The following is a 13420-nucleotide window of genomic DNA, read 5'->3' on the forward strand; positions in this document are numbered from 1 at the left end:
TTGAAATGGATTACAAACTTAACCATAAAACTCAAAATCTGAAACTAGTTAAAAAAAAAAGTAAAAGAAAAAGCTTCATGACACTGGTCTAGGCAATTATTCTTGTATGACCTCGGAAGCAAAGACAATGAATGCAAAATAGAATTATATTAAACCAAAAAGCTTATGCACAGCAAAACAACCAAAAATCCAAATCAAAATAAAACAGTTACAATAAAAAACAGAATAGAGAATCTATAGAATAAGAGAAAATACATTCAAACTACACTAGAAGAAGCAAAATAAACATCAAAATAGCAAGAAAATAATCAGTAATATTAAAAATGGGCCAAAGAGAAGTAGAGGATGTCTCCAAGTTGTTGGTTGGGGTGAAAGGTTCCAGAGACTCTAGTACAGTACAAGCAATTGCAATTGTTCTTATTGCCTACCAGAATTTGACAGTAAGTCCCTATTGCTAAAGACACCATACTCTTTGCTTTACTCGCTGCTGGGTAATTTTCACAATACTAGGAAGGGTCATGTAGGCAGCTAGAGAAGAAAAGTTACCAATAGTCTTACTGAGCTGTAAATCCTGTAAGCTATCATAATAACCAGCCTGAAAAGACAAGTCCCTAGGTACAACAGAGGTATGATTGTTATGGGAGCAGCCAATCATTTCTGACTGGATTTAAGGCCCTCTCCACAGGAGAAAACAAATGCTTAGTACTATAAATGTGACCAAGAACCTGCTGCTTGGGAAAGTCATAGAAGCCAGAGGAGAGGATGTATCACTATTAGTTTGCTGCATCAGTGTCAAAACTGCCTTATCTCCGCAATCATAGGCTATATCAATTCTCAAGTCTTCTTCACAGGAAGTCCTCTGCAGCAGCCAGGTGTTACTATGTGTCAAAACACAGAGAAAAAATGTCTAGGGAGTGCTCAGTCCCCAGCAGTACATTTATTTCACATTCCCTACCCTTGAGGAGCACAGAACATAACACAAGAGGGACATGAAGATAATAAGACTCAGGGTTTGGGGAGAGTTGTTGTGAAACAGGGTCTTCAGTACATGACAAGGCTGTTGCACTCAAGAACTCATTGCAACTGGAGTTACGTGAATAAAATCAAGCCAGACAAAATCCTAGCATAGATAAGTGAGGGTTCCTAAGGCCCCCCCTCAGTGAGGAGCTATTGGCAGCTGATGGGGGATAGGGAAGATGTGGCCCTCATCTCCAGTAGATGGTTTCACACATACCCATGGGAATTTAGAAGGCAAGGACTTTGGACTTTGTGGTTTACTAAAAATGAAATAATTACATGAAGTTGGGAGGGAAATATGGGTAGTATTGAGGAGGTTTAAGAAGGAAGTTATGGAGGGGTAAGATGCAATAGAAATACATTATATATGTACATGGAATTCTCAAGGAATTAACAAACAAAACAAAACAAAACCAGGCACAGCCCTGAATAGAATTATTCCCCAAAGAAGGCATACAAATGGTCAATGAAGACACAAAAAAATATTCAGCATGATTAATATCAGGGATATGCAAATCAAAGCCATGAGCAACCCCTTCCCATAAAAGTGGCTATTGTTAGAAAAAAGAAAACAATTGGCAGCAATATGCAGAAATGAGAGTTCTTATATGCTCTGGGTGGAAATGTGAACTAGCTCAACTAGTACACAAGACAGTATAGAAGCCTCTCGCAAGATCGTAGCTGCTATATGAGCCAGCAACCACACCTGTATCTATATACGCAGAGGAAATGAAACCAATATATAAACGTGATATATGCTTTTCCATGTTTACCAAAGCTCATTCACAACATAATAAACTTAGCTCTCCTACTGCTCAAATGACAACTGATTAAGGAAAATATAGCACACAAATATCAACTCGATTCAGGTTTGAAAATAATTTCCATCAATTCTGAAAATATGGATAAATCTAGAGAACAGTATTTTAAATGAAACAAGGTATACACAGAAAGATGAACGCTGATGAATCTCATTCATGTATGGAACCCATAAAAAATGACCTCATAAAAAGAAAGGATTGGGGTGGTGGCTACCAAGGCATAAATGACAAGGCGTATATGTAGGTGGTCAGAGGATATATAATTATAGCTAGATCGATAGAGAAAAAGTAGACTGTTGTAGGGAAACAAGGTAGGCAGAAATTAGGAATCACTGCTATGCAGTTTCTTTCTCAGGTGATAAAAAGTCCTAAAACTGTGGAGGTGACTGAATGGTTCTGACTGCATACTTCAAATGGGTGACGGCATGATAAGGTGGGCTATATCTCCCCTTGGCTGTCTTAGGTCTTTTTTTTTTTTTTGTAATTCATTTTTATTTAAATTACAAACAAGCTTCTTTTACATGTCAATCTCAGTTCCCTCTTCCTCCCCTGCCCCCCGCCGACCCCCCTATACCAACCCTTTTCTGCTCCCTAGGAAGGGTGAGGCCTTCCATGGGGAATCTTAAAAGTCTGTCATATTATTTTGGCCAGGGCCTAGACCCTTCATAAACTTCTTTGTAAAAACCCAAATTATTAATTGTATACTTATATTTTTGGTTGTGAGCCTAGCCTTTAATGGCTGAGCCATCTCTCCAGCTTTTATTAATGGTATACTTTGTCAAATAATTCATGATAGGGTTCCTCAAGAAAATTTCCAGTTTCCTAGCCTTTTTAAGACATTTACAACTCATGCACTATCTAAATAGAAGCATCTTTGGCAAATGTGCTGTGATGACCCTATGTGCATTTTTGATCCAATTCTGCCAGGCTGGGAATTCTGATTTTCAGAGATGACAATGTCAGCAAGTCTTTGCTCTGAATGTTTTGATCTGGAATGACCGTGCATAGTTAAAGCAGTATTGAGCAGCAATTCCAGACACAAACACAAGCTTCCACCATTATGGCCATAAGTTTGTTTGTTCTATAACAAATTCCTTTAAAATATAGGGGTGTTTCGTTGGTACTACTCAGGTGTATTCAAAGTCAGTACCAGACAAGAACAGATCAGGAATCTGATCAAGCAATAAGAAAATATTTCTATGGACAGATTTTAGGCTAAAAAAGTTATGAACAAATGTTTTTTACATGCTTTGCAAATTTATATAAAATGGTAAAGTAACATGAATAAACAGAATAAATAGAATAAAACATCAAAGAGAAAGCAGGACATTTTGTAAGTCACTTGGAAGATCTGATTCTAATGATGGTTTGGCTCCTGGAATTGGGGAGAACTTTGATTTTATTATGATTTTCCCATACTGTGTCATAGTAGACAAAGGTGGTTCTTTAATTTTTTTTTTTTAAACAAGACAGCTGAATGTGTTTATGGAAGAAAGATTAAGTTTGTTCATAATTTAGTATTTTAACTCATGCCTTAAAAAAATCATTCAACCTTTTGAATATTGGCAATTGACAGTTCTTTTCTGTGCACTAATATAGGAAACCAAAAGTAATTAATAAATAAAAATGAATAAAAATTGACCACAGGGAAAATTCCAGGGATTAATAGGTTTTCTAAATGGTAGCAAATTTATCTTAGATGGACATCTTTTACCAGGAAAACACTTCTTTTCACTTGGTTGAAGAACGCTTGCAAATCAAGAATGCTGGGAGAAGGTAAGAAATAATGGAGAATAAAGAGAGTCTCAAGGGTAAAAAGGATGAAGAGAATAAAAAGATACTTTAAAAAAAAATATTTGCCATCTGTGCCTCTTCCAAAGATGCCAGGCAGCCCCCAAGCTGAGGGACAGGGACACTCTTCTCACAAACCTTGGAATGTATCACATCAGGATTCCCCACATGGGATCAAGAGCAGCAGATGGGACCTTGTGACTGCCATGAGGTTAGGTGGAAATGAAAGGCTACTGAGGTTGGTGGTGTCCACTGTTAGTTAGCCTTCCTTTCATTTGTTTTCCTTTAATGAACTCTTTCATTTTACAAGCTAGGCCTCCTCCCTAAGGTACTATTTATAATGGGCTTGTTATTTTAACTTACTTTATCTCTGTAAAAACTATCACTTATTTTTCTAACCACCTTATCGGTTGGAGAAAGATGTTTTTATAATTTGATATGAAAAGACTTGCAGTTGTACTACAAAAATGACAAGATTAAGATGCTCAATTACTAAGAGCCTTTGTACACTGGCCTTTGTAATAAATTCACATGGCTTTAAGGAAAGTAGTACTGTCAAACCTGGAAATTTATTGATAGATATATCTATATGCTACATTGCTCTGAAACTTTAAAAAAATTGGAATTGCTGTATTTTAATGTATTCAATCTGTTCTTTTATTCAAATCTGTGCTGGGAAATAAGAGATTCAAAATTAGTAAAATAGAATATCTGACATATATGCATATGATCTCATACTTGATATAAACAAGAATATTTCACTGAGTATTTGATAGAGAAGCATAATTCCATGCTTTGTTCAGTTACAAGAACAGCAACAGATAAATAATTCTAACATTAAAAAAGTCCTGAAAATCTGAGAGCCATAAGTACATTTAGAATATATTTTTGCTTTCTTTCAGCTATTAATACCCTAAGGAAGCACACAGTTAAAACTATGTTGAAATGGATTTTCCAGCTTTGAAAGCTTTCATTTCCATTGCTGTTTTAAAATAGGTTGCCTTCTAAACACCTAGAAAACACATCAAACCTGACCCTGCTGGGCCATGACGATGGACACTTTCTGCTCTGGAGTTGTGCCAGCATCATTAAGAGATTCTTCAAATTACTTTTGAAATGTACTTTTCCCTCAGGATTTTCACTTATACCTAATTAGACTACTAACTACAAGCTTTGTAATCCCTGTTGCCAAAACTGCTAAATGCTTCAATAAGTAGGAGGAGGGCATCAATGGAGCAGGACAGATGCAATGTCACTGGTTAACAATAGAGGTGTGAAGCAGCTGCCTTAATTATGAAGCTTATTAATTCATGGTATGGAAAAAGGTTTGGCAAGGGTTCTTATAAAAATACCCAGTCTTTTCAAAATAGCATCAGATGGTTTAAAACTTCAAATATACATTTCCAACAAGGAATACCAAAATGATTATTTTTGCCAGTGATTAACATTTGTATTTAATACTTACAATCTACATTACAAAATCACACAGAATCTTAAAAACTAATTCTTATTTATTTTTAAAATTACATGATCTTAAAATTTGACATTGAATTTTTTTCTTTTTTTTTGTAGAAAGAATTGAGCTACAGGATAAGGCAAAATGTGTCTAGGAGAGAAAGTTAGGTAATGGGGAGACCTAAAGAACTACTGCCTATGGGCTATGATGTTCATCATTACTAAAATTAATTTTCATTATTTATAAGATTATAACAAGAAGTTGTTGAGGCTTTTAAGTAATGTATATAATGTGCAAAACATAAAGTGCCTAATAAAAATGAATAATAATTAAAAATGAAGTGTGTTCTTACTGTGGAATAAGATTAGTAAGAACAGTCACAACAGAATTTTCGGTTTTATATCCAAAATGTTGTTATTATCATTTAAAGACAATGATACAGTGAAGTAAGACCACTGGTCAATTTCTGGGAAAGAAAAGAAAGTGAGTAAAAGTTTCAAGAGAAGTTACAAGAAAAATGGCAAAAGAGTATTTTCCTTTACAGTGTTAGAATAAAACTTATCACAGATAGTGTAATAATCAGCAGAAAATATCACTGGAAATAATAGAGGCTGTAACACTCAGAAGAAAAACCTCTAGAACATTCTGAAGCGTATGAATATCCCTAAAGAGCTTACAGGGCAAACACACAGAAAAGTCAGGCAGGTACCAGGTAGGTACGATCCTGATGTTACCCTGCCTTCCTAGGTCTACAGAGAAATAACCCTGGTCTCACACACACTTCCACCTTCTATTTTAGTTCATTGGCAGAGGGCTTTTGAAAGTTTATGTCTTTGGTCTACAATATATTTCCACAGAAGTGATGATTGGAATTAACACTTGTAAGACAGAATCACTTTCCAATTAGGAACATGTCACAAGAGTTAAAGTGTTTCTGTTCAGAGATCACAGAGTGATCCAAAGCCCACCTTGCTAGGCTTTAGTCACTCAGTTTGTGCCATTCTGTCTTCTCTAGAATGTCCTTCTAACCTGAGGACAACAGAACTGTTTACATCAAATATCCCCCTGTAGATTAACATGGAGGACAGAATATGCATTTTGTTTTGTTTTTAAACTCTTTTTCTGATCTCATGCAGTGCTCTGATTGGTTTTAGCAATATCTAAGTGCTACTCAGCCACATACAACAGTTTATCTGTGAATTACGAAGTTCACTGGTAATGTCTATGATTTGATATCCCAATCTCAAGTGCCTCACACTCTATACATACACAATTAAAAGAAGAATCAACATATATGGATAAAAAGTGACCATGGAGAAACAAAGAGTAACATTTAAAGCAGTAGTTCTCAACCTTCGTAGTGCTTTGACTCTTTACTATAGTTCCTCATGCTATGGTGAGCCTCAAACATAAAATTATTTTGTTGTTACTTCATAACTGTAATTTTGCTACTTATGAACTGATTGGCAGGATTTGCAGGATGTCTGCTATGTGACCCCCAGAGGGTTCTTGATGTACAGGTTGAGAACCATTGATGTAACCATTTTTGATACACCTATTTTTTAAAGTAATTTCTCTCTGCAAATACAGAAACTTCCTGTTGTCTCTATACTTTGGTGAAAGGCAATAACAGAATCACCATTCTGAAAACTACTGAGCTCATCCTAAGCATCCTGAGGATAGAGGAAAAGGACACAGAGAACAGGAATTAGTAGGTAAGATAGAAATGGGACTAAAAGATAAAAATTTTAAAACCAGTCTATTATGTAATATTGAAAAGTGAAGGTTCAGTTTCAAAAATACATGATAAGGTGACCTGATTAAATATTTTCTTTTACTTTCCAAAGGAAAGATGCTTTTCTGGTAAACACTACAAAGGCAATGCAGTCACTACATCCCTATTCCTAAAGAATTTCTATTTCCTCAGAAAAGTAGACAGTAATATATAAATGATTACACAGATGGTATGAATTCAAGTTTATTTTAGGAAAACATATACATGGCTGACTATAAAAGTCTATATAATTTTTTTCTCTCACAGGAGTAATTGAGAAATCTACTTGATAATAGCTGAAGGAAAATGACAGGCTCATAGGTTTTAGAAGTTTTTGGTGAATCAATGTTTTTGTATTCTTTTTTCATTCTATCGCCATTTTCTAAAACATATGCTCTGCCAATAGCAACCATACATTGCTATTTCTGAGAAAAGAGGAAGTTTCAAAGAACGTAATTTCTATACTATGATTAATAAAAACAAAAACCAATGGACAAATATGTGTAGCTGAAAAAATGAGAAATTCTCTTTAGTATAAGAAACACTAATAAAAAATTCTAAATCTTTTAAAAATTTCATGTTTTTAAATTAAAATATAGTTACATTATTTACCCCCTTCCCTTTCCTCCTTCAAACTATTCCCATGTACCTCCCCTTTGCTGTCTCTCTAATTCTTTAATTGCTATCACATGTGCGTGCGCACACGACCTGGGTGTGAGGACCCTTGGAAGACAGAAGAGGGTGTTAAATCTTCTGCAGTTTGAGTTACATCAAGTTGTAATCTGCCTGATGTCTGTGCTAGGATTCAAACTTGAGTCTTCTGGAAGGGCAGCAATTACGCTTAACTGCTTAGCCATTGCTCTAGCCCTAGCAATGAGACAATCTCATCATTGACAAAATTAAACTGTTAAACACTGAGCTGAACTCTAGAATCCAGTTGCAGAGAGGGAGGAGTGATGAGCAAAGGGGTCAAGACCATATAGGGGAAACCCACAGAAAAAGCTGACCTGAACAAGGGGGAGCACATGGACCCCAGACTGACAGCTGGGAAAGCAGCATAGGACTGATCCAGACTCCCTGAAGAGGATGTCAGTTTGAAGGTCTGGTTAATCTATGGGACCTCTTGTAGTGGATCATCAGTATTTATCCCTAGTATACGAATAGACTTTGGGAGCCCACTCCACATGGAGGGATACTCTCTCAGCCTGGACACACGGGGGAGGGCCTAGGCCCTGCTCCAAATGATATGACAGACTTTGAAGATCCCCCATGGAAGGCCTCGCCCTCCCTAGGGAGCAGAAAGGGGATGGGATAGGGGGTTGGTGGGGGGGCAGAGGAGGAGGGGAGGAAGAGGGAACTGGGATTGACATGTAAAACAAGCTTGTTTCTAATTTAAATTTAAAAAAAAAGGGGGAGGGAGAAAATACTGTAGTGGGTGAGGGATATGGACCAGTAGGTAAAGGACTGCTGTATAAGCACCAAGAACTTCATTTGGATCCTTCCTATTCACATAAAGAGCCAGATATTGTGGCACACACCTGTAACCCAAGTACTTGGAGGCAGAGACAGGCAGATCCATGGAGCTCATTGGTCAGCCAGCTTACAGTTACTGAAAATACAGGCAAAGTAAGACCCTCTTGTGCAGAGTCGACCATAAACACCAACATTAAACTTGGGTTTTAGTTTTTTGGGGAAAGGGAGCCCGAAGAGTATAGTAGATTTACTACATGAAACATCTTGTTCCCCCACTTTTTTTGGAAGATGATAGATGGGAAGATGGGAGTGAGCTTTCTTGCTTTTGATTTTAAGTAGAATTTAATCATACAGATCTTTAAGAAAAGGCTCTTTAGTAACATCACAGTACTCAACAGGAACCATCCAAATAAACAAACAGCAAGTTTTTAATCTCTGCTAGAGTGGCCACTGAGTCATCAGGTTTGCTCTGGAGAGTGCAAAATAAGACCACCAATCTGGGCTCACATATCAACAGCGCCTACCCTACTCAGAAGGCTCCTGCTCTTGACGGGTCATAGGGTCAGATTTTTTGCAAGATTATGCTACACATGAAAATGGAAAGAAACCTTGTTTGAAACAAGGAAGACCCCTCTGACCATGCTCAGGTAAATTTTTGGACCTGGAAATAGTATATGATCCAAGTATAAGAGAAGGTATGAAATGTATAACCTACAGTAGTGTAAAACTCACACTCAGAATTGAAAGCAATTCTTCAGTGCTGCACTCAGGTTTCAAACGGTCCTTGAACATCTTCACTGTTTTGTGCTTCAAATAGTAGTAGGAGGCAATTCGGCCATATTCTAGTGGCTCAATGCTGCGGTTATCCTATGTCAAATAAAGACAAAACAACGTAAGTGAGATGGACAGTGGAGGTCCCCATTCCTCAGAGAGTTAATAGTTCATTCACACCATGGTTGCTACTGCAAAAGATTTGTTGCACATTTCCATAGCCCAAGCCCCAGTCACCCTCCTGTCAAGAGCTAGATCACAAGTCCCACCTCTGCAACTTCAATGCAGTGGGAATGCTCCAACTCAACCAGAGACTTCTCAATCAGATGTGACAGGAACTTGTTCATGGAGTCGTGGCTGACATCGTCCAAGCTGTAGTAGCTATAAAAAAGTGAGGCCAGTTTTAAGATGTATCTACTAGAATTGTCACATTAGCTTTATGATCTCTTCGCAATTGTTTTTCCAGATTTTTTAAAATTTAAATCAGAAACGAGCTTGTTTTACATGTCAATCCCAGTTCCCTCTCCCTCCCCATACCCTCCCCTGCCCCCCACCAACCCCCTATCCCATCCTCTTTCTGCTCCTCAGGGAGGTTGAGGCCTGTCTCTTCAGAATTTTAAAAGCATGAATTTACAGCAAATAAAGTATGCAATGAAAAATTAAAACAATCACAATTAACATTCTCATTTTACAGGTCAAAAGTCCAGTACTAAAGTTTGTCAACACCAAGGAAAAAAGACAATACATTTAAAATATGTAAGACAGGCAAATAAAATGGTACACCAGATGAAAAGACACTTCCTTATTTATTTAAGTTAAGCTCAATATTAATTCATTTTACCCATCTATTCCAAAGTAGCCCCACACACTGAATTTACAAAGTATAAAATGCTACCCACAAAGCAGCTCACTTTCCTCTTAGCTCACATCTGCACCAAGGAAACAGGGGACAAAGTATTGAGGCAACAACTGTGCTGCGCTCTGGTCAGGGTCAAGGAGAAGACAGGCCTCGTCCCTCCAGGAACCTCTCTTTCATGAGCCCATAGATGTGAATCTAAACTCAAGTATTCATGATTGATTTGCTGCCTGTTTTCAGGAAGGCCAGATCCCACCTAGGCCTAGAGCAAGTCTGCAATAAGAGACGCAATAAATATTGCAGCCCTAGAGTTGCAGCCCTCGAGTTCTCCATCAGGAAGGCCATGCTTTATTAGTGAGCCACCATCATTACTATCCCTTAATGTTGAGCTTAAAGATTCAGCTACTTTAATGGGGTGGGGGGCTTCACTCATAGTTTAAAAACACTAATTTGATGTTTTTCTCTCTACTCTCCTAAGCTCTGCGGATAATATTTATTATGTGACCTGTGTAAAGACAAAAATATCTAAAATTATTAAAAGTTGTATTCTATTACCCCCCACCCCCAAAAAGAAAGTATAAAAGTTTGGCTGAAATCACATACAATAACACACAAATGTATGCATGTACACACACACACACACACACACACACACACACACACACACACACACACACACACACCTTCCTTTTATTATAAAATCCACCCTTAACAACTTTATAAAACAATCAGAACTACTAATCTTAGAGGTAGATGAGTGCCTCTAGGAACATTTGAGAATTTTTTTCCTAGTGCTTGTGTAACAAATGCTGTTCTAATGTCTGGAAGGAAAATCACCAAGCTAAAATAAAGCACTCTAACACGTAATGCACAGAAAACATAAAGGTCCAGCTCTGCATATTTTCCAAATAAAAGCTGTAAGAACATGTAATTCATCTGACCATTCATTCTTCACTGCAAAAATGAATGGCAAATCCCTAACCACAAGGGGTTTGTTTCTGGGAAGGAACCTGGAAGGTGAAGGTTACACAAACAATCATGGCAATTTCCTAATCCCAGAATCAGCTTGGAGAATATATATAATATCCTACCTCTCCTCTTGTTCCAAGAAAGGACAAGAGTAGAGTGGAAAGTAGTCTTAGAGGCTAACAGACTCTTTTTTACTAAAATCCCACCATGGTAGCTCCAACATTTCAACAGGATTAGAAAAAACTGTCAACCACCTCAAATGAAAGAGGACCATATGAAATCACCACCATAGAGGAGTGGAGAAACACTTCATCAAAAGTTGAAACTTATTTAAAATATTTGACTGAGGAATTAAAATTGGGTTATGATAAACTTTAAATAGAAAGAGAAGTAAGTGCAAATGGTGAAGAGCACTTCAATGTGTCTCTACTGAAATTCATAAGACACTAGAATTTCAAATGTCTACATTCATCCAAGTCTTCACTGAGGAATAACCAGTAAAGGATTAGATTTTGTTTAGCAAAATAATCTCTCATGAAACAAGACACAGTTACCTTTTGTTCAGAGAAAGACTACTGTTGTTCAAGCAAATAGCCTCTCTTCATGAACCTCAATGTCACATTTTCAATAAAGACATAAAACAAGTGCTGAACCCTATGTATCATTAATCTAAATAAAATGCTCATATTTATGTCACAGGCCTATGCAGGAAAAAAAAAAAGAATCATTTGAAAAAGCCAGAATGATTTCCTTTATTCTGGGAAATAATGACTATGTGGTATTTATCTAGGATCATTTTTTTCTGCTTTAATGTGAAAACAAAAATTCTGGACACACAGGTTAGAAAGATGGTTCAGCAGTTAAGAACACTGGCTCATCTTCCAGATGACTCAAGTTCAATACCCAGCACCCACATGGTGGTTCACAGCTGTCTGATTCAGTGCCTCCTTTTGGCCTTCACAGGTACCATGCAATCACATGCATACATGCAGGCAAACACCATACAAATAAGAGATAAAATAATAAAAAATTCTAGATACCTGAAATATTACAAGTACACAAATTTCCAATTTATTAAAATGTTTCCCCTCTAATTTTAATTCCAAAAGTAAGATATCTCAAATTTTCTGCAATGAAAGGACTCACTTGTATCTGATATTCTTTGGCCTTGCTAAACCTATACATTTCCAATATCATCAACAACTGTCTGTACCAATTCAGTTTAATAAAGTTATTTCTAAATTAAAAATAATGCATGAAAGAAATGTATAAGCAGCATCCTTTTAAACTAAGAAAAGTATTCATGCAATTTAATTTATAGAAAACAATATTACCATGAAACAAAAATTAACATTCTACTTTCAGCTATAAATTTTAGGTTATTTAGTGAAAATAAGCTCATGGATACTGTTGTCACTAATAATTGTTATCTTATTTAAGTGAATGTCAACTTCCCATTTTATATTATAATAAAAATAAGTGTAAAAATATTGAAGGCCATCAATTATAAATCTCCTTAAGATAGATGTTTCAATATAGATTTTGCTTCATTCACTATATTTTGTTTTATTTTACTTTATTCTCTATAATTTTGTTTTGGTGATGAATTTCGATTCTAAGCATTTTTGAAGATTAATTTCCTCCGATAATCCATTTGGGGGAAACACCTTATAACCACTTAAAATCAATTGCTGAGAGAAAAAACTTCGATCAATTTATGCTGTCTCGAGAATACAAATCATCCTACAAAGCATTATTCACAATTCAACCCACTGATCAACTTATTCTAAAAAGAAATATATAACGGTTACAGATTCTCATTCCTATTTTTTTTTTCTAAATGTGGTCAAAGTTCTCTCTGGTACAACTGTAAGAACACAAATTCAGTCCAAGGAACTGAACTTCAACTGACCTTTCTGAAACACATTTTGGGTTTAATATTTGGTTTGAAGGCAAGATCACTTAAAACATTAGAAAAAATTCTACAGTATATTTTCCATCATAATTTGATACATAATTTGTGAGATATCATAAAACAATATAGATGTAACACATTATGTTTTAGGAATCATAATATTTTAAGAGGTCTGAAGGGGTGCACAACATGTCCCCATTCTTCATATACGTGAATTTTGTACTTCCCAGTTTCTGACCTAAGTAAAAGGACAGATCATTACTTTCAATAATCACTTTACTAACTTGAAAAAGCATGTGGCAGCTAACTAAAAAGGTCTGTTTTCATGTTGTACTCTCCATAGTACAAAATTTATAATTTACTGGTTATTTAAACACAACTGTTTAATTATAGCTAATGGGCAGAGTGCAGTTTCCTGCTCACTGTGTCGAATCATCAAGTCATTATCTTCCCCTGCTACAAACAGAAAGCCTATCTTTTGTCAGCATGCTATTTCATTTCTTTCACAGAGAAACGCAGTTTCACAATAATTGACTTGTCAGAAACTCTAATTTATGAGACTGAGCTCTGTAAGATT

The 13420-nt window shown here is 36.3% G+C and overlaps 1 protein-coding gene across 3 annotated transcripts in view; it reads right to left on the reverse strand.

The window, feature by feature from the left end:
- Ascc3 (activating signal cointegrator 1 complex subunit 3) overlaps window positions 1-13420 on the reverse strand; it is a 321774-nt gene that overhangs the window by 72466 nt on the left and 235888 nt on the right. For all 3 annotated transcript variants that reach the window (XM_027402943.2, XM_027402942.2, XM_027402944.2), the window contains 2 exons: window positions 9373-9484; window positions 9065-9199 (listed from right to left, as the gene is read on the reverse strand). In XM_027402943.2, the coding sequence (XP_027258744.1) occupies window positions 9065-9199; window positions 9373-9484 (247 nt within the window). The remainder of the gene's footprint in view (window positions 1-9064; window positions 9200-9372; window positions 9485-13420) is intronic.

Source organism: Cricetulus griseus, chromosome 2 (genome assembly GCF_003668045.3).
Source record: "Cricetulus griseus strain 17A/GY chromosome 2, alternate assembly CriGri-PICRH-1.0, whole genome shotgun sequence".
NCBI lineage: Eukaryota > Metazoa > Chordata > Mammalia > Rodentia > Cricetidae > Cricetulus > Cricetulus griseus.